Source organism: Schistocerca cancellata, chromosome 3, assembly GCF_023864275.1.
Source record: "Schistocerca cancellata isolate TAMUIC-IGC-003103 chromosome 3, iqSchCanc2.1, whole genome shotgun sequence".
Classification (NCBI taxonomy): Eukaryota; Metazoa; Arthropoda; class Insecta; order Orthoptera; family Acrididae; genus Schistocerca; species Schistocerca cancellata.
This window is the reverse complement of record NC_064628.1, coordinates 379541611-379564082: the sequence shown is the minus strand read 5'-3', so window position 1 is coordinate 379564082 and position 22472 is coordinate 379541611. Positions and strand designations below refer to the sequence as shown.

Genomic DNA, 22472 nt, shown 5'->3' with positions numbered 1-22472 from the left:
AAAGATGAAAAATGTTGTTTGGAAATCATAGCAAAGATGTAGTAATGCCCTTGCTTGTAGTGAACATGGACAGGTCTGAGAAGCAAAAATCACTTTCGATAGTGAGCTCTACTATCCCACACGTCATTTCCTGTGGCCCACCAGCCTCAACAAAGTCCTGGATGACAACAGAATGGGTCAAAGAGCGGCCATTGAACCTGGACAAAACGGAAAATGGAAGTGAAAATGCACAATTCACAATTACCCATCAGCTCTGGAAATATGGCATAACACTTTTTCTGGTCAAGTGCCCTTTCAGAATTACTACCACTTGACTGGGAATTTGGAATTTTAAAACTTTGTACTGCAAAGCTTGTTGATTGTCATGCCATCTCTCCTGTCTCCCACCACCTCCCAAAGTCCCACCGTCCAGCCACAGAGGAGCATTCCACTTGTGACTCAGTACCACCCAAGACTGGAGCAACTGAATTACATTCTCTGTCAGGGTTCTGATTACCTCTCATCATGCCCTGAAATGAGAAATGTCCTGCCCACTATCCTTCCCCACCCCTCCCTCAGTGGTATTCCACTGTCCACCGAACCTACACAATATACTCGTCCATCCTTACACAACCCCTGCCCCCAATCTCTTACCTCATGGCTCATACCACTGTAATAGACCTAGATGCATGACCTATCCCATACATTCTCCCACCACCACCACCACCACCACCACCACCACCACCACCACCTACTCCAGTCCCAGACACTGACATCACATATCCCGTCAAAGGCAGGGCTACCTGTGAAACCAGTCATGTGGTCTACAAGCTAAGCTTGAACCACTGTGCTACATTCTGTGTAGGCATGACAACCAGCAAACTGCCTGTCCACATGAATGGCCACCGACAAACTGTGGCCAAGAAAAAAGTGGACCACCCCGTTGCTGAATACGCTGCCAAACATGATATCCTTCAGCTTTTCTGTATTGCACAGGTGGGAACTTCCCCTGCAATACATCCAACATTCCCGTAACCCTCCTGGCCTCAACCTTCGTTAGTCACTGTCCTCACCCATTCAGCCCCTTCCCTGTTCCCATTCCAGCATTACACAGCTGTCATTCCACCACTACACCTAGTCGTTTTATTTTTCTCCTTTTCTGCTGTTTCCACCCCCCTCACCACCTTTACCCTGCCCTCCATCTAACCTGCAGCACTTCAGTTTCTATCACTCCCACTTTACTATCCCTTCCCCTCCCTACCCTGGCCTCCTCCTTACACCCGCCCAGTCACCACTCCTATTGTGCACTGGTGCTGCTGCTCACAGTGTGGTTTCAGTTGCTTGAGACTGCAGGTATGTGTGTGTGTGTGTGTGTGTGTGTGTGTGTGTGTGTGTGTGTGTGTGTCTGGACGAAGGTCAATGGCCGAAAGCTTTAATTGTGACAGTCTTTTTGTTGTGCCTATTTGTGACTCCACATCACTGCATTCTATTTGTTAGTTTTTAGTAAAGTTTTCTCTCAACAATGTAAACAAGTAAGTTGAATGTTGTACTGTTGCAATGGAATGTGTGGAATTATGGTGACTTCATTCTTGAGTATATTAGTTTTTCTGTGTGCTGCGTTCTACTTTACTAATCACAGAATGGATAGGTTTCACTCTGAGGAGTGTTTATTAAAAATGTCTCTTCTGTTTTACCTTGCAGCATGGGATGTATGGAGTGGCAGACAAATATGTTAGACTCCAAGAGTACCCATTCAGTTCTGAACAGAAGATGATGGCTGTGAAATGTGTGCCTAAGTATGGTGATGTAAGTGCAAGAAATTTTTTTGTGATATTCAGTGGTGATTTTCATGTGTATTTAATGTGAGAAATAAGGTCTACAATGACTAACTGTGCTTACCTTTACAGAATAAAGAGGAGACGTACTTTGTGAAAGGAGCTCTTGAGAAAGTGCTTCAGCAGTGTACAAAATACTTAATAAATGGTACAGTACAACCCCTCAATGCCAAGAAAGAGCAGGAATATCTTGCTGAAGCATATGAAATTGGCAGAAAGGGTCTCAGAGGTAAGGTTTACTGGATGTGGCTTGGAGTGCCTGATGGATTAACAGAGAATTATTTTGAATACATTCAATGCAGATGATGACTAAGAGGACTGTGGAGAACATTTAAGGAAAAAGCAAACAATTTTTATAATAGTACGTTTCTGTATCTTGCTATATTTTTCATCACAGAAATTATTTTTGTGCATTTCATATAAAAAGCTGCATGTAATAGCTGCAGCAACAGATGTAAATCACATACAAAATGAGTGATTTTTGTGCTTTTGTTGCACAGCAGCAGAAAAAAAGTTTAAGAGTTGGCAGTTAACAGTTTCATTTCCCATCTGAACTCTGTAAACAAGAATCTCTGTCTTGTGGAACTGCTGTATGCTCGGAGTATATTATTAAGCTGAATTCTTAGCTTTTTGCCCCTTCTTTTTCTGTCTCAGTCCCAATCTTAACATATCATTTCGTCTGCTCATGCCTAGAGATTTGTTTTCATGGTTCTTCGTTCATGCATGTGAGCTCACTTTATTTGTACTTGTTGGAAAAATGCCATTGCCCCCCTTCATCCTCTTGTCTCCTTGGAAACTGTTTACATTTAGTCTGTTAATATCCTTTCTCAGTGAATAACTGTTTCACTTTAAGATTTTATGATGCCGTAACTTGTTAGTTAAGATTATTTTCTTACTGCTTCTCTAACTCCAAATACAGAACTTGCTTCTGCCGTGTGTATACCACATCCTCCTCCTTGCTTCCCATTTTGTTCTTTCTTAAGAGTTCAGAAGATTAGGGATACAACCTGAAAATAAGAAAAGTTCTGTATCTAATAGCACTGTTCCATTATTTCTGTTTCAGTGAACCCCAAGTAAATACTCCTCTTCTGTTCAAAATAATTTGTGTTTTATACACAAATGCAGTGTGTACAAAATTTTGTCATGTTTCCACCAAATTACAGTGATTCTGAGAAAATATCATTGTTATGTAGATTGACTTAAAGTTTAACTGCTGTTCCATTTTCATTCTCGTTAAAGTAAGGTGCATTCCTTATGTGGCTGACAGTAACTGTATTGTAATGACCTTTGACAGTTATGTGCTTATAAATATTGTTTCAGATAACTGTGTGGTTGCTAAAATAAATGTTTTGTGCAATATCTTTATGTGATAACACTTTGTGTTAATTTAATGATATCATTCTGACTTTTTCCCAGTGATGGGAATGGCAAGAGGCAGTTCACTTCAAGATTTGGTGTACACTGGCCTAGTGGGCATCTGTGATCCACCCAGACCATTTGTACGAGAATCAATACAAACACTAGTGCAGTCTGGTGTGAAAGTAACACTAGTAACAGGAGATGCACAGGAAACTGCAACTGCTATAGGTAAGAAACTGCTCTAGCAAGAAGTCTTTAAAGTTATCTTACGTTGTTTTAATTATTTTACTTTCACTGCCCCAAAAATTACAGCTTTCAGTCATGTAATTCTAGGTGCAGTGTTTATCCAAAGGCTCATAATTTAAATAATTCCATATCTTCTGTTAAAGGATTTACATTATTTAAAAAGTTAAAGGCTAAACTCATAACAGATCAGTATCTGAGGAAAATGTTCTTGCTCCCTCTGAGATGATGCTGAAATCTGTGACACTTTGTTATATTGATGTATGTGTGATGTAAGTGTCAACTGGAACTGAGAAATACTTTATGTGGATTTTAAAGTAGATAAATCATGTGTTTCATTCACAAAGACTGACTGGAATACCTACCTGTCATAGAATTTTCATTTCAGATAGTTTATCACAATGGAAATCAATCCAAACATGGTGAATATTTATCAGAAGTGCTTTCTTTTTCAATGACCAAGAAATGTCTGGCACTCTTCAAGCATGCCATACTTGCAGATGATCCTCATTAAGGACATACCAAAACTGCAACCACAAAGGAAATTATTGATGAATTGCACAGTAGTGAAGTGGAATTTTAATGATGAAATAGCTGATGGCATGTACATGTCAGGAGATGAATTTGTTCAGCATCATGTAAATAATTGTCTCTGAGAAAATATGGTGCTTGAGGAGTGTCTCATTTGCGGAATGTTTACCAAAAACAATTGCAATAACACATTTATGAGCTGTGTTGTGATCATTTTAAAAAGAATCCAATCAAACTGTTAAGATGGATGAGGCATGAGTTGTGAAATAAAATCACTGGGTTGAAACTTAGTCTTACACACACACACACACACACACACACACACACACACACACACACACACACACACACACGACCAGTCTCTGATTGCCAACAGATTTTGTGTCTTACGTCAGTCACTGACAGAGACTGTGATCCGTGTGTGTGTGTGTGTGTGTGTGTGTGTGTGTGTGTGTTTGTCTAATTCTGATGAAGGCATTTTTGACTGAAAGCTTACTTGTTTGACAGTCTTTTTGTTGTGCCTATCTGTGACTAAGCATCTCCACTATATGGTGAGCAGTAATCTATCCTTTTCACAAGATTGTCATTAGACTCAGTTTTTTGTATCCATACATCTCCACTCATGGACAGCTTGCTGTACACCATCTGCGTATTTTAATATCTTTTGTCTTAAAGTCTCCTTTGTTTTTTCAAAGTGTTTGTAGTGTAGTAGGCTTAAACAGGTAATTAGTGAGGATGTTCTTAAACCCTATGCTTGAATATGAACTACTGAAGAATGTAACACAGTAGTTAAAGTACAGGGCTCACATTTAGGAGGAATATGGTCAAATCATCATCTGATGAACCGTTAAGTTTTCTGTGATTTCCCTAAACAAGTTAACACAAATGCTGTATTGGTTCCTTTGAAGAGGACCTGGCTGACTTCTGTTCTCATTCTTGCCCAGTCTAAGTATGTGCTCTATTTTTAATTGCTTCATTTCAACAGGAAATTAAATCCATTTCTTCATCTTCTTCCAAATTCAGCCAGTTTTATTTTCTGAGTCAGCATTTGTGGAAGTGTGTTGTTATGCATCAGATGCTTTCTTAGGTCAATTTCTAATGCTCATCTGTTTGTTTTTATGTAACATATGTTTCAGGAGGTAAAATCAAGGTGTATGGTTTACTGTTCCATGGTTGGAAAGTCAGTTGACAAAATTCTTTGCCTTTTATCACCCATTGCCAGATTTCCCTGCACATGTCAGTAATGACCAAGCCTATTCCAGCAAAGATTGCCATATTGCAATATTAACACCTTCCTTCTGTGCTGCCTTGATATTCACCAGCCAGTGTTGTTTAGAGATATATTCACAGTTATACAGATTCTTTCTAGAGATCTCTACATGTTTCAGTAACACCTTCTATAGAATAATTTATAGAACATTGTGACAGAAACATTCATAAAAGAGATTAGAAATAGATACAAGTAAGTTTGTGTGGTGTGGTAAATCCTTAGTTTTAACATCTAAATGCTTATATTTGCAAATATTGAACAGTATCTCTATAGCTGGTAAATTGTGTAACTGTATTCTGGAATAAGATTTCATTTGTTGTTTGCAGCTTCAATGATTGGCCTAGATACTATCCACAGCCAGGTACTGTCCGGAGATCAGATAGACTCAATGACTGATCATCAGCTGGAACAGATAGTGAACAGTGTTAGCGTGTTTTACAGAGTCACTCCACGCCACAAACTATGTATAGTTAAGGTAATTCAGATTGTGCAATATTTCTCACATTATTTATTTCTGCAGAAACTGCAAGCTTTATCATTTTATGTTGTATGTGATCAGGCATTTCAGAGGAATGGCATGATTGTTGGAATGACAGGAGATGGAGTAAATGATGGCGTAGCTCTGAAGAAAGCTGACATTGGGATTGCAATGGGAAAGAATGGGACTGATGTGTGCAAAGAAGCAGCAGACATGATTCTTGTTGATGATGATTTTCACACCATTATGTAAGTAGCATTATATGTATTAAAAACAAAGATAAGTAATTTCATTGTGCACATATTTTTATGGAAATAGTACTTAAATGATGCACAGAAAATGAGATTTATCCGGAAAGACCATGAGCCATGTTGCTCTTAGCAAAGTTTTACTCAGGGATGGTAGAAAAGTGGTTTCACATGATTAGTGGTATTTTATTTTGTGTGAATATTTCTAATATAAAAAAATGGACACAATATACTTGGGGCAGAGATGCCCTTTAATATAGAATGCTTCTCTTAAAACCATCTTGGCCCTTTACTCATCTGAAAATCTTTCTTTTACAATCAATTGTTATTATTCATTTATTGAGTTCTTAACTTATTTTGTTTATATAAATTACTGAGTTCTATTATCAGTCATTTGTACTTTCCAGTACATTGAACTTTTTGCTTTTGGTATGGTTGTGTGAAAATGAGGCAAGTGTGATTCTGAAATATCCTGGCTGATTAAAACTGTTTGCTGGACCAAGAATCAAACCTAGGACCTATGCCATATGTGGGCAAGCGGTCTACCAATGGAGTTTTCCGAGCACGACCCATGACCTGGCCTCACAGCGTACATGTGCTGATACCTCTTCATCTGCCTTCCAAACTTCTCAAAGGTTACAGGTTAGGGTCCTGATCCAGCACACAGCTCATATTTGCCAGGAAGTTTCATATCGGTGCACAGTTCACTCCAGAATGAAAATTTATTCTGAAAACAGTCCCTTAAGTTTTGACTAAGCCATCTCTACACAGTATCCTTCCTTCTAGGACCTTCCTGCAAGGTCTGTAGGGGAAAGTCTGCAATTTAAAAAATAGGAAATGAGGTACTGGTAGAAATAAAGCTTTGAGGGTGGGCTTTGCTGGCACGATCGGTCGGGTGCTTGCTCATGATATACAAAACTCTCAGGTTTGAATCCCGATTCAGCACAGAGTTTTGATGTGCTAGGAAGTTCCAAACTGGCACACACTCTGCTGCAAAGTCAAAACTCACTGTGGAAGGAGGATATCCATCAACATGTCCAGCTGTGGATTTTGATACATGTGAAAACTAATTTTGACAAAAAATATGACATGGCTACATCCTGTTGAGATTAAAGTTTTTGAATAGACAGTGGATGTGATATAAAGTGGAATAAAAGTAATGGGAGGAGTAATGCCCTTATAGTTGAGTTGTTGATAGTCACACAAATAGAACGAAAAAGTTTTTCATGGGACATTGTATGTCCTATTCTGCCAATGTTAAATTATCGAATTTTGTGACCCAATATCTTGGAAAATTTTTGAGACACCAACTTACAATTTTCCATAATTATTGAATGCACCTTTCCAGATACACTGAACTAGAATTGTTACTAAAATTGTAGTAAAACATTGTTGTGTTTAAACCAACTTTTGGATTGATGATAGATTTTCCTTTGTTGTTGTGAATTTATTCACCTAGAGCAGTTATTTAATATTTTGTTTGACATTGTCTTAAACTCATATAAGTATTAAAAAAAAAGATTTTTCCTCAACTTTCAGATCTTCAATTGAAGAAGGGAAGGGTATATTCTACAACATCAGAAATTTTGTCAGATTTCAACTGAGTACTAGTATAGCAGCTCTTTCACTTATAGCACTTTCAACTTTGATGGGAATACCAAATCCCTTAAATGCAATGCAGATTCTGTGGATTAATATTATTATGGATGGTCCACCAGCTCAGAGGTAAGTTGCTACTTATCTAGCAATTTTCCAACAAAAACTAGTTAACTCTTTTTTATAGCTAATATAAGGAATAGAGATATTATTAATTTAATAAGCTGCTTCTTATTACATTATTTCCTTCAGTGGTGGCTACTAATGAACTCTTTTTCTCCTAGTCTTGGCGTTGAACCAGTAGACAAGGATGTCACCAAACAAAAACCTAGAAATGTTAAGGAGCCAATGATCACCAAATCACTTATACTGAATGTGCTGTTGTCAGCTCTTATAATTATAGCTGGAACCTTATGGGTTTTCAAGAGAGAGGTACCGTGAAAATGTTCCTAGTAATTTTCAGTTCTCTGGTGATAAGAGTTTGTCTTGTGCTGCAAGAGTTAGTCGTGTGTTGCACTATTTCCCTCTGGACTAACACATCTCCTACTTTTGCAGATGAGCGATAATGTTATAACACCGAGGGACACAACAATGACATTCACATGTTTTGTATTCTTCGACATGTTCAATGCCCTTAGCTGCCGGTCACAGGTCTGTATTTCATTTTATAAATTTAGTTTCATAGGAAAAAAAAGATTTAATTTTATTGTTCAGTCTTAAGATTCATGTATTTTTAATCAAATCTCTCTCTCTCTCTCTCTCTCTCTCTCTCTCTCTCTCTCTCTCTCTCTCTCTCCCCCCCCCCCCCCCTCTCCCCCCTCTCCCCTTAAGAGTCACTATTATTTCAGTGTAAAAGATTTTAGTTTAGTTTTGTTTTTAGTACTCTGTTACTGCTGCAGAATTAATTCAAAGATCAGAAAAAATTTTTCTTTGCTAGTTTCTTTTGAAGTCTAATGTAATAAACTAATTGTCTATACTTCATATTTTCTTACTCAATTTACTGACTGAAAAGCATAAATAAAATAGTTTACATTATTAATATGATAACAAAGTCCTTGGTGGAATATAAATAATTTGAGGACTTAAGGTTATTGGTAACAAATAGTTAAGGCCCTAAATTGTTGGAGGCACATAAATAACACTTAGAACTTTCCTAGCTTTGAGACAAATCCTTCTTTGTACTTATAGAGTACACATACATACAGGAAGGTATTTCTGTACAGCTGCATTGTCATGGCTGAAGAGATTGCCCTTGCTCTACAGTCAAGCTGTTTCATTTCCTGTCTTTAATACTTCTTGTCCTCTTCTGAAATAAATCAGTGGCAAAAGTTACTCCAAAAATGCTTGTTGGTTGCTGCAAATATCTCGTAGCTGTTTTTTATTTTTTTATTTCCACATTCGGAACATGTTTCTGGCTCAGGCCATGGTCTGGTGATGTGCCAACAATAAAAATTTGGCCACCTGACATTGTGCTAGCCCAAGGTGCCCTACATTGGCCACAGTGTGCATTAACTGCAGCTCTGGCTCTGGTACAGTTGGTTTCTGTCTTTGCAAGTGGGAAGTTATTGCACCTGATATACCAAATGCATTTCTTGATGTGCAGCATTTACAACAGCCTCTTAAGCTTATATAATTGGATGTGATATGCACAGTTTTGCCTATTTTGACATCTTCGATTTTTTATTATTATTTTTGTATGTGTGTAAGCCTTGCAGTTGTGTGTATTTGCATTTGCATTATTGGGATGTTTATTATTTGTATTATATATTGTTTATTATATGTATTATTTGTATTTATTATATGTTATATTATTATATGTATTATTTTTAATTGGATAGATAAAAAAAATCTACTCACCAAGTGGTGGCAGAACACACACATAAAATAGGTTTGTAATTAGGCAAGCTTTCGGAGCCTGTGGCTCCTTCTTCAAGCTGAAGGATTGAAGGGAAGGGAAGAGGAGTCAAGGAAAAGGACTGGAGAGGTCTAGGAAAAGGGGTAGAACTCGGGAACTCAGGTCAGGGGAGACTTACCGCATGGGATGAGAAGAAAAAACTGATTGTTGGGGATTGCATCAGATGTGATTTGAAAACATGAGAGCTTAAAGGTGGAAGACAGGGTAATATGCAAGACAGAGATGATGCTTAAACATCACACGTGAGTTCGTAAGAGTGAAAAGCTAAGTGCATTGTATGTAACAGAGGTGGGACAGGGACAGTGAAAAATAGATGGGTAAGACAGTGACAGGTCTACATCTACATCCATACTCCACAAGCCACCTGACGGTGTGTGGCAGAGGCGTTGGAAACTAAAACAGAGTGAAGAATAGTTACTGTGAAGAAATGCTGAGATGGAAGAAATCAACGTAAATTGTAATTGTAATCCCAAATTTTAAGTGCTGACAGGTCACCAGATGATGGGCTGGGTCCAAAACATGTTGTAAATGTGGAAATTTAAGAAAAAAAAAGAAAAAGAAACCTGCAAAAACAGCTATGAGAATTTTTTTCAGCTACAAACAAGCATTTTTAAACTCATTTATACTATACCATATTATGTCATGGACTTTCAGTGTGAAATAAATGAATAAATGACTTTATTTGAAGTAAAATAAAATTACATGTTTCCCTTTGAAACTATTAGTCGGATAAAATAATCATATATCTTAAGGAAAGCTGATACCAACTCCAGAAAAAGTCTTTCACTGCTAGAGTCCTCAGCAACTTACCAACCATGTAACTTCACAATATCCTATGTTTAACGAAAAATGATAGTGTGCATTTTGTCATATCATTGAAATAAAGAATGTCATGTTGGTGCCATTCAGCATGCTAAAAAATATGGTGTCCCTGTCTAGATTTATGTGAAAATTGAAGCACGTGAGTTTTGCATCATACTCCTTTTATATAGGGTCCATGGACAGGAGGGTCATAGCAGCAGTCATGACACTGAAGTTTGTAGGTATAGAGAAGACAGTAAATGATGTGTAATGAAAGTTTTGGTGACATAACAACACATTTATAGTAAAGTATCTACAAAAACCAAGTGTAATCACTACAGTCAAAGTTAATGGAACATCATATCAGCTTCACATCACACTATACAAACCATGTATACTGTTTCATACCTCACATCAGTACTGTATATCACCAAGTCACTTATTCTAATGCAGCACTTTGATTAAATGATATTCCATAATAAAATGTACACTTATCCCCAGGTTAATGTAAAAATTTGGAAGTGCAAGCACACAAGGAAATAATCATTAGTTTCTGTTTGTTGCAAGTATTTTTTAGTGTTACTTTGTTGATGTGTGATCTTTTTTTTTTTTTCTTTTACAGACTAAATCAGTGTTCACAGTTGGTCTCCTGAGTAATAAAATGTTTCTGCTTGCGGTGTCACTTTCTGTGTTAGGTCAGATGCTTGTTGTCTATTTCCCACCCCTTCAGAAGGTGTTCCAAACTGAAGCTCTTACACTTACAGGTAATAATAATCATTATCCATAAGTTTTTTCACAATTTTAAATCAGAAGTCTAAAACTGAAAGCCATATGTCACTTTTAAAGATATTAGATGAAATTCCAAGTGTAATTTCATTCACCTTGTGGAACTGCGTGTCTTATGTAGACAGGGTTTCTGTTCCTGTTGTACGAATTTTTCGCTTCTGGTTAAACTTCATAAACCTAAGAGTCACAGTTTAGGCAGAAGGGAAACTGAAACAAAACAATATCTATAGAGGCACTTAAGAGTCAAAGAACATTTCAAAATTGTATTTCTCTTATAGCCAGATGGATTCCCAATTCCATTGTCACACTGTAATTACTGACACCTGATGAATACTGTATTATCATTTATCAAGGTATGGGATACACAACTGTGTGGGTACCTTTGAAGCAGTAGGTGAGTGTGTATACAGTATGTTTGTTTCTTTATGTCCAGCCAAATCAAAGATTCTGCTTTTTTCGCACAATCTTTGAAAGTGACATTGTCACATTTACTATGTTCTGTGTGGTTTGGTCTTGTAGAGAGAAAAATGCCATTTTAGTTTTGGTCTTATGTGCATGCTTATTCTTTGCCATCAGAGTGCACCCCCCCCCCCCCCCCCCTCCCACCCAGACACACATTGTTACTCTCTCTTAGCACTGGAAGATGATAACTGGGTTAGCAGGTTTTAAATATTGCATAGAAAATTAGAATTGTCAGCCCAGCTGGACACACAAATACATGCTATTGGTCACTCTGTGAAAATCCCAGACTGCCATAAAATACAAATGATTGGTATTTGTAGGTGGATACAGAATAATACATTGGGAAAACATTTCTGTTTCCCATTTTTAATTGTATTTATATGAAGATAGTCAATGTTCTCGAAAGAACAGATAACATTGATGACTGTGCAGCTTCTCTAGAATAAATGACAATTAATTGAATCCCTCAGCTATCGACAGGGGTTGTTGATATACCTCGATGGGGACAGCCGAAAATGTGTGCCCTGACTGGGACTCAAACCCAGGATCTCGTGCTTACAAGGCAGACACACTATCCATCTGAGCCACCGAGGATGCAGAGGAATGTCGTGACTACAGGGACTTATCCCTTGCACGCTTCCCATGAGACCCACATTCCCAACTGACCACGTTCCCAGAGCTGTCCGCCTTCCCAGAGCTGCCCGCCTTCCCAGAGCTGTCCGCCTTCCCAGAGCTGTCCGCCTTCCCAGAGCTGTCCGCCTTCCCAGAGCTGTCCGCCTTCCCAGAGCTGTCCGCCTTCCCAGAGCCGTCCGCCTTCCCAGAGCCGTCCGCCTTCCCAGAGCCGTCCGCCTTCCCAGAGCCGTCCGCCTTCCCAGAGCCGTCCGCCTTCCCAGAGCCGTCCGCCTTCCCAGAGCCGTCCGCCTTCCCAGAGCCGTCCGCCTTCCCAGAGCCGTCCGCCTTCCCAGAGCCGTCCGCCTTCCCAGAGCCGTCCGCCTTCCCAGAGCCGTCCGCCTTCCCAGAGCCGTCCGCCTTCCCAGAGCCGTCCGCCTTCCCAGAGCCGTCCGCCTTCCCAGAGCCGTCCGCCTTCCCAGAGCCGTCCGCCTTCCCAGAGCCGTCCGCCTTCCCAGAGCCGTCCGCCTTCCCAGAGCCGTCCGCCTTCCCAGAGCCGTCCGCCTTCCCAGAGCCGTCCGCCTTCCCAGAGCCGTCCGCCTTCCCAGAGCCGTCCGCCTTCCCAGAGCCGTCCGCCTTCCCAGAGCCGTCCGCCTTCCCAGAGCCGTCCGCCTTCCCAGAGCCGTCCGCCTTCCCAGAGCCGTCCGCCTTCCCAGAGCCGTCCGCCTTCCCAGAGCCGTCCGCCTTCCCAGAGCCGTCCGCCTTCCCAGAGCCGTCCGCCTTCCCAGAGCCGTCCGCCTTCCCAGAGCCGTCCGCCTTCCCAGAGCCGTCCGCCTTCCCAGAGCCGTCCGCCTTCCCAGAGCCGTCCGCCTTCCCAGAGCCGTCCGCCTTCCCAGAGCCGTCCGCCTTCCCAGAGCCGTCCGCCTTCCCAGAGCCGTCCGCCTTCCCAGAGCCGTCCGCCTTCCCAGAGCCGTCCGCCTTCCCAGAGCCGTCCGCCTTCCCAGAGCCGTCCGCCTTCCCAGAGCCGTCCGCCTTCCCAGAGCCGTCCGCCTTCCCAGAGCCGTCCGCCTTCCCAGAGCCGTCCGCCTTCCCAGAGCCGTCCGCCTTCCCAGAGCCGTCCGCCTTCCCAGAGCCGTCCGCCTTCCCAGAGCCGTCCGCCTTCCCAGAGCCGTCCGCCTTCCCAGAGCCGTCCGCCTTCCCAGAGCCGTCCGCCTTCCCAGAGCCGTCCGCCTTCCCAGAGCCGTCCGCCTTCCCAGAGCCGTCCGCCTTCCCAGAGCCGTCCGCCTTCCCAGAGCCGTCCGCCTTCCCAGAGCCGTCCGCCTTCCCAGAGCCGTCCGCCTTCCCAGAGCCGTCCGCCTTCCCAGAGCCGTCCGCCTTCCCAGAGCCGTCCGCCTTCCCAGAGCCGTCCGCCTTCCCAGAGCCGTCCGCCTTCCCAGAGCCGTCCGCCTTCCCAGAGCCGTCCGCCTTCCCAGAGCCGTCCGCCTTCCCAGAGCCGTCCGCCTTCCCAGAGCCGTCCGCCTTCCCAGAGCCGTCCGCCTTCCCAGAGCCGTCCGCCTTCCCAGAGCCGTCCGCCTTCCCAGAGCCGTCCGCCTTCCCAGAGCCGTCCGCCTTCCCAGAGCCGTCCGCCTTCCCAGAGCCGTCCGCCTTCCCAGAGCCGTCCGCCTTCCCAGAGCCGTCCGCCTTCCCAGAGCCGTCCGCCTTCCCAGAGCCGTCCGCCTTCCCAGAGCCGTCCGCCTTCCCAGAGCCGTCCGCCTTCCCAGAGCCGTCCGCCTTCCCAGAGCCGTCCGCCTTCCCAGAGCCGTCCGCCTTCCCAGAGCCGTCCGCCTTCCCAGAGCTGTTCACGATCTACATACGGGGCACACATTTTCGGCTGTCCCCATTGAGGTATATCAACACCACCTGTCGGCAGCTGAGGGTTTCAATTAATTATCGTTTAATTGTATTGTTGACTTGTTAGCAAGTGGTCATAGTGGAAGAGTTTGGTAAGATATAAACAACAATTTTGTGAATTTCTTTGTTTCTCCAGCAAAATTTCTTTTCACTCGTTCATCAAATTAAACAATACCATTAAATCTAAAGATGAAATCTGTATAGAGAAGTCTTAAAATATTCTGCTTTCTGTTGTATACATACCTGTAACATTTATATTTAAAATGAAGTTAGAGAGATTGGACATAAACAGACATTTCTAGCCCCTTATCCCCATTTCCTTTTGTTCTAGTTTTATGTTGAGAGTGGCGTTTTACAGTTCATAAATGTGGAATTAAGAGTGCATCTGAGTAAATGAAGAAGGCAGTCCTTTTGAAATGACACTTTCCTGTAGAAATGGCATGCACACACAGACTAGGTTATTGAATTAAGAATTTGGAAACCTGCATAGTTTAAGAAAGTCTTTTGATTTTTGTGAGACTAACCTTAATCTACTGGACTATGTTTAGATAAGGACTTGCTGATTTTTTTCTGTGAAAAGAACCAATTTTTTCTAAGCAGTTGGACGTTTGCTCAAGGACAACTTTAACATTGCTACTTTTGCATTTCTTTATTTTCATTCCTCATTTCTGTGTCATGTACATGCATCATCTGAGAGGACTGACACAGATAGTGTTTTGGCCATATCTTTATAATGTTGTTTAAATACATTTAGCGATTGATGTTCAGGAATGTTTCTTGATTATTTATCTGCTGCCTCCCTTATCGTATCATGTACAGCGGAGCTGTGTTCTGAGTGCAGGACCTAATTTTGCTTTCATTTTTGTGCAGATATTTTGTTCCTCGTCAGTCTGACGTCAACAGTGTTTGTTGTTTCTGAGCTGAAGAAGTTTATGGAGAGGCATCTGGAGAAGCGTCAGAAGGCTTTCAAATCTGAACTTGACTTCGTATGACAGTTAAGGAAAACCAGAAGCAAGGCCCGAGTCGACTAAAATATACAGTCACAGAACTGGTACTGTCAGTATGCAGCCCAGTATCTGTCTTGAGGTGGTCTCTTCTGGTACAAAAATCAAAATGAGAAAGACTTTATTGGTGAACCATTCAGAAAATCCGTAATAGTGACTAGAATTTTGTGGCATTTGTTGGTGACTAAGGGAAACTTCAATTATTTGTATATTTATTTTTCATTCATCATTTTGCATTATTTATATTTTTATAAGCACTAGTTAACATTCATGCTGTCATAGAAGTTATTGAAGTTTCCTGTGGTAATGCTTTTGATAAGTACCATTGATGCATATTCTACATAGTTGAAGGATGTATAAATTATTTACATTTTTTGAGAGTAATGTGCTTTTGCATTGAATTTTTCTTATTAATTTGTACTTTATTTATTAGATACAAGCAACTGAAAAAATAACACTGCAGGTGGAGCTGTGATGGAGGAAAGCAAGAATTGACAGTTACTTACTTGAAACAAAAGCAAAGTGAACTGTTACATCATTGAACAATGGTGTGTCTCTCTTGCCCATTTTTATTGTGATATACAGGGGACACTATACAGTGGTTGTGTGTGTTTCCTTCCTTTGAGTATTTTTTCTAACTTTGTAAATCTTTAATGAACATTATAATCTTATAGATGGTAGATGATCCTGAAAAGTGATTGGTGCTTTCTGTAAATATTTGCAGATGATAAACTAAGAGAGAATGTAACTGTGAATGAAGTTTTAAGAAGCTAGCTGTGCAAGGCATCTGTCACCAGCTTAAAAATTGCTTAATGCCACTATAATGATTTTTGTAAAAGGATGTTTCTATAAAGGGCCAAGCCCTAAATAGATGCAGCCTTATATAGCGTGACCAGGTCCTTAGTGAGGAGAGCTGGGAGAACAGTGTTATACCTGTATGTCAGTTTTCTTCTTTACCATGCTTAAAAATTTCAACATTAGTATTTTAATATCATTCCCTATAACATTGTCTTCTTAATTTCTGTTTTCAGCTGTGATAAAATGATTTAATCTTAAGAAGATACATCTTTGCAACTCTAGGTATTTGTGTCTACTGATTTTGTATCATATCAACCTACAGTTGAATTCATTGTAATGTGTATTAATAATTGCACTTTCCATATTATTGGCCTGTGGAGTTCTGGTTTTGCATTATAAATGAAGATAATCATAACATTTTATTCATTCTCATTTTCAAAAATATATTTGCACAAGAATGAATGCTGGCTAGCAAATTCCAAAATTGTAGCCGATGATTTCTGTCCAGCATAATGTGCAGAAGAAAATGGTTAGTGAGCTCCTGTTATAATATGTCTTTCTTGCAGAATAATAGCCAAGTGTTTTAATCGTGATGAAGTTCACTGGTAGTTACCTTACATAGATCAGAGTTGCAGAACTGTAGTTTCTAGTGCATTTCTTATCAAACACACGATGTGAAATTTCATGTAGTGGAAGAATTCAAAAGATTCCTGTGTTGCAGTTTGTACTGTAAGACGTTCTATAAAACTATCCTGTGGTTATAGAAGTACGTCACCTTAATGTGTGGCCAAGGCACTACTAATAGAAAAGTAACTGATTCCCACTAGTTAAATAATAGTAAACTGCATATATGCTTTAGAACTTTTATAGATTACACAAATGTGATAACTGAATATATTATGTTGAAAACTATTGACACTATTTAGAATCATTTAATGTTGTCAGTATATGTGTGGGGTGACAACTGTGTGTGATATAGTAAGATAGTTTTTGTTGACATTCATTGTTCCATGTGTTGTGTGTAGGCATAAGTACAGAGCGCCTTCTCAGTATTTCTATTCTTCTAATTGATCTTTGCACTGTTACGTGATGTTACATCTTTAATAAACTGTTGTTCTAAGAAGTAGGTTATACCATAATGATTCTTTTGTAAATACAATATATTTGACACTGGGGATTGTTTTCTTGATTTTCTTAAAATGCATTTATGAACTGTGGAACAAATCCAGAAATTTAGTTATAATATTGTAATTTCTTGTCACAAAGTGAAGGCTATGACAGTGTTAATATTTTAGTTGGTCATGAGTACTTAATTAGGTTTTTTGATAAAACAAGACTTACTTGTACACGAGACAGATTATTGATTCTTAAATTCAATATTTTAGATTATTTCATATTTACAGAAGATTGGAAGTAAATACATTTCTTTTATGTAGAATTTGTTGTCCCGGATGATAAGAAAAACAGTAAATAGATCGAAAAACTCAAGAATCTGTTGCCAAGTATTAGTTGACATGTTCCATTTTACTTTGTGTGAGATGTCTGTGAAGAAATTTTGTGTCTTTTTCAGTACTGTTCAGACAAAGAATTGTGTACCTTTTAATAACTGACCAGATTATTGAATAGCCAGTTGTAATCGTACAAGTGTACTTACTAGAAATAAATGTATAGCATATTTTTCAAAAGTACTATAATTTACAGAGTGCATGATGTGGTTCTGATCATAATGTGTTGTATAGAAGTATTATTCAAATTACAGCATTTGTAAATGCCAAAGTTCTCTTTTCTTGAAATACTGAAGTATGTTATTTAAGAAAATTTAGTGCTTTTCCATTTGGACTTGAATTAAAAAGCAGTCTATTGCACCAGATACTTTAAATTCTTTTAGATTTTGAGGAAAGTTTCCATAGCTAATTTAAGAGTAATAGCACTTGTTTGATAAATTATCAGTTTTCCGTAGCCTTTTTCCTATATAAATTGTAGAAGCTTAGTCTGTATCTGTTTCTTTTTATATGTGATGTTTTCGTGAACAGTGTTTGCTTGATAAATATGCAGCAAATTTTCTGTAATTTTCTTTTTCAAGCCTGCTATTGACCTGAAACATTGTACTGTTCATTTGAGCTGTTGAAGTTCCTCTGTCTGTTGTTGTGGTCTTCAGTCCGAAGACTGATGTTGCTCTCTGTACTAATCTGTCCTGTGCAAGCTTCTTCACCTCTGAATAACTGCTGCAACACACATCCGTTTGAATGCCCTTACTGCATTGGTCTCCCTCTACAAATTTTTACCATTCCAGACTTCCTTTCATTACCAACTTGACAGTTCTTTCATGCCCCAGGATGTGCCCTATCAAATTATCCCTTCTTTTAGTCGAGTTGTACCATAAATTTTTTTCCCCAATCCACTTCAGTACCTTCTCATTTGGTATTTGACCTACCCACCTGATCTTCAGCATTTTTCTGCATCACCACATTTTGAAAACTTCTATCTTCTTCTTGTCTTAATTGCCTATCGTCCACATTTCACTTCCATATAAGGCTACAGTCTTGGCTAATACCTTCAGAAAAGACTTTGTAACACTTGAATTTATATTAGATGTTTACAGATTCCTCTTTTTCGGAAATACTTTCCTTGGTCAGACAGTATAAAACATAAAAGCCACAAAAGCTGAGTTTTTCCCATTTTTCCTCCTTTTTCAATTGTCAGGTGTGTCAACTTATCATTAATTCTGATGTTATATTTACATCTTCATTTATGTGCAACATGCTGTAGAGGAAGTAAATCAATGCAGCAATCTGTAAGAGGTACATACAATGGTCTGGTCACAAAAGACTCTGACGTTACTGGTGTACTTCATGAAAAAGATGCAACTAAATTCCAAACTTTTCAAACCCAGTGTTATTACTGTATCTCTGTAGCTTCTGAAAAATAAGCCTGCAGTTCTTATTTTGAAGCTTGAGATTCAGTATTTTTGCAAAGTGGGCTTTCATTTTTACTTGAATTCATTTTCCTTGAATTTTTGTTCTATGAATTACATTTCTACTTTTGTAGCTGCTAATGCTTATGAATTTGTTCTATGTATTTATTATTATAAAATCCTATGAATTGCTCTAAAATATTTTAGGGACTCCTGATATTTCTAAAGTTAATTTTAGCTTCACAGAACTGGCACTTCAGTTTCTTTTGTCAGGAAACCATATGTAACCTATAATTTCAGTAACCATTTGCTTGAATTAACACTGCTTGCTTTTTTGGCAGCAATGGAAAATGGAAATGAGCATTTGGCGTAATTGGCTGGGAGGCCCCTTACGGGGCAGGTCCGGCCGCCTTGGTGCAGGTCTTATTGATGATCATTCGACTGTTTATAATGGATTCTGTTGTGGAAAAATTACATTTCTTCATTGGAGTATGCTTAGCAGTTTTAATTGTAAACACAAACTGCTTGAGCTGGAAATGTTATCAGAGTGTGCCTACAAAATTGTAGAAAGTTTGGGTACAAAGTAATATACAGACTTCCTTTTAGTAAAAATTACATTTATATGACAACTTCATTATTTCAAGTGAAAGAAAGAGGCAAATGAGTTTGTCTGTTATGTTTATTTTTTAAATAAAATTTGTGTTACCTGCCAACAAAGAGAGAAATGGCATTGTAAACTCTGACCCATTATCTATTTTCAGCAAAGAAGAGTGTTGTTGAAGATATTTTACTTTATTGTACACTTAGGATATCTTCTAACTGATGATCATGAAGTCAATTTTTTTGTTTCTTTTGTTGTTAAATAGGCATTTATGTGACTATAACTTGGTTTTAGTTTTACACAAGAAGACAAATTTGATGGTAATATTCTGATCTGCAATTGGTCACTGCATTTCAGGAGTAAAGCCTTTCCTACCCCCCACCCTCCTCCCCTCCCCTCCTCCCGTCCCCTCCCCGAAGAAACAGAACTTGAGAATACTGTGACAGCCTTCTGTATATTTCTGTATAGAAATAAGTAGTTCTAATTTGGTTCACATCTAATTTGTTGACAGTACACAGTTATCAACACTTTTTAATTAATATTTCTTTTTAAAATTTTCTTTAGTTTATTGTTCCTGTTAAAAAAAAAGTGTCAAGGTTTCTTATAAAAGTACCTTTACAAAATCTGTATAATAGTAGAAAGTCCTTGGTGGGATGCAAACAGTGGCATAAGGAGAGAGCAATATAATTGTGGGGAGGGGGAGTGAAAACATTATATTCCCCTGATTCTGTGTCACCTAATAAGCTTACTTCTCAACATGGAGAGAATGTAGCTCTGGGTGTGGTACTGTTAAAGCCCCCATTTATGTCTTTCAGCTGTTTATCATATTCCCCATATGTTGGTAATTGTCTTGTTTGCCTTTCACAAATTCATTTCCATAGTATTTATTACTCAGTTTGAAAATAAATTAAGATTTCTCAGTTATGGTGCACGAATAATAGGCTGCTTCATAAGGAAAAAGTATCTGTTTTGATTAGTTAACACAATAACCAGTTCTGATCAAAATAACAAAGCTAATTTGAAACAATGAATGAATTTATTAGTTCTGTTCCTGCAAATCATATTAATACAGTGAAACACCCAGTTGTTCTCTGGTGTGGTTGAGAGTTTAATCTTGAAGCCACTAGCCAACAGTGTGTTTCAGCATGATTGTGTAGTACATGAATGTGTGAATGGAAATGTTGGTGCATGATCAAATATGTGTATGTATTTGTTGTCAAGAATAGTTTCATTGATAATGTTCTGTTTTTATCCTTGGTGCTGAGTTAGTGCGTTTTGTTTGACTGTTGCTAGGTGTATATAATGATATTATTTTAGGTAAAGGAAACAAGACACTAGTTTTTATAATGAGGAAATACAGGCAGTGACAGTATTTGATGTGTAGTACTTGTTACCTCATGAAAACATTCTTACATAGTGGTCTCATAGGGTGTAATTAATAATGTTCAAGAAAATGTTGTTTTGTTTACAAACCATTAATGTTAAAGAATTTGTTATACATTTATTTTTTTACATTTGTCAATGGTTTGGTAGTTTTTATTTTTAGCCATATTAATGTTTCAATAATTTTTAGAAATTTGCTGTCTGTGCAGCTTTCTTTTGCTTTTTAAAATCACAGTATATCTGCAGTGTTATTTTAATTTTGTTCTTATTTCACATTCACCAAAAGCATTTTTTTCTCATTTTGAATTTTAATTTTGTATAATTTCAATGTACCAGAAAATATATTGCTACCTCTTTGTTACTTTTGGTTTTTATTTATATCTGTTCATGCACCCACTGTCCACCCAAATTAAGCCTCAGTTGGCTACATGTGTGACATGATATGTATTATTTATCATAACCACTTTCTTGAAGAAATTTCTTTGTCAGTGAAACTGTTTGAAACTTACACTCTTTGAGTTACACAGACAATATACTAATATATTCTATTGTACATTTTTGCTTACACTGACAAAGGAACTTCAGAACATCCTGGTACCAGAGCTTCACCTGTTGATTTTGAATTGGAACTGTTTGTATCTTTGCTTTTTTTTTATCAATCTTGTACAGTAAGCTTTATGGGAAAGAGGATAGCTGGCTGCTGAATTTGTTAAGAGCAAGCATTTATTGTTTGAGCTATTTCTACTTGCCTATGTCCTCAGTTATGTCAAATATTATATCCATAATTACTCACTGAAGAATCAGTCTTCAGTTTTTGTGCTACTTTTGCATTAATAGACACTGCCATGTAGTGGGATTTGCTGTCATTTGTCAGATGTGTGATTTTGCATAAAGGCCTTCTAGCTCCTCATCACATAGGTTGTTGTGTGGACATGAAATAATTCTACATAGAAATATTTTGTTTATTTTTAAAAATAATCTTGGTACCATTCTTGAGAGTTCTGAGACACCTGTAAAGTGGTTTTCAGTTTCTTGTTTACAACAAAGGCTGTTCCTGAATTTTCATTCCACCATGTACCTCAATAATAAGGATGTCCTGTTTTTCGATTTTACACCACATTATTGATAACATTATAACATCCAATTTGGTTTTGTTTATTCTGACTCCAGTAATCTATCTTTGGGTCCCTAAACAAAAGTAGTAGGGTTCTAAATCCACAATATTGTCTGTTCAGCCAAATGTGATGTAACAAGGACTGGGTGCCGAAGAAAGTATGTGTGTTCCATCATCTTCATCCACTGCATTAGTTCCCTCAGTCCACAGCCCCTAACCTGCTTTCATCTATGTTGAGGTAATGTCATGCTGGGATCTTTCACACTGTAGCATAGCCTCGACAACTGTATCCTTGCTACACTGCCCCCTGGGGGCTTCAGCCCAGGCCTGAGTGCGTCCAGATATCAATCAGGGGATCAATGTGACTTGTTGACCAAGTCTTTGTTATCTGTAATGTGTTTAGTCCAGAGGAACTTTAACACACTGCCCCATGTGCAGGCCATGTTGGTGAGCAACTCATCCATATTTGTTGCCCAGATAGTGATCCATAAAGGTTGTTATGTCATTGGCAGTTATAATTTGAGTAAAAGTGTGGATTCACTTAATCACTGATATTTAGTTAACACCCCACCCCCCCCCCCCCCCCACCCCTCTCCCCCAACTTTCTAAGTCATGATTTTTCTGTTAATGGAAAACACATCAGACACATCCTTAAG

At 39.0% G+C, this 22472-nt stretch overlaps 1 protein-coding gene across 2 annotated transcripts in view; it reads left to right on the top strand.

Annotated features, from left to right (window-relative positions):
- Positions 1 to 19981, top strand: part of LOC126175076 (calcium-transporting ATPase type 2C member 1) — an 84126-nt gene extending 64145 nt beyond the window's left edge. For both annotated transcript variants that reach the window (XM_049921603.1, XM_049921604.1), the window contains exons 12-21: positions 1681 to 1785; positions 1887 to 2043; positions 3231 to 3401; positions 5544 to 5692; positions 5777 to 5943; positions 7483 to 7668; positions 7824 to 7971; positions 8095 to 8190; positions 10878 to 11019; positions 14873 to 19981. In XM_049921603.1, coding sequence (XP_049777560.1) covers positions 1681 to 1785; positions 1887 to 2043; positions 3231 to 3401; positions 5544 to 5692; positions 5777 to 5943; positions 7483 to 7668; positions 7824 to 7971; positions 8095 to 8190; positions 10878 to 11019; positions 14873 to 14994 — 1443 coding nt within the window. In that variant the 3' untranslated portion in view covers positions 14995 to 19981. The remainder of the gene's footprint in view (positions 1 to 1680; positions 1786 to 1886; positions 2044 to 3230; positions 3402 to 5543; positions 5693 to 5776; positions 5944 to 7482; positions 7669 to 7823; positions 7972 to 8094; positions 8191 to 10877; positions 11020 to 14872) is intronic.
- Positions 19982 to 22472: the final 2491 nt, after the last annotated feature.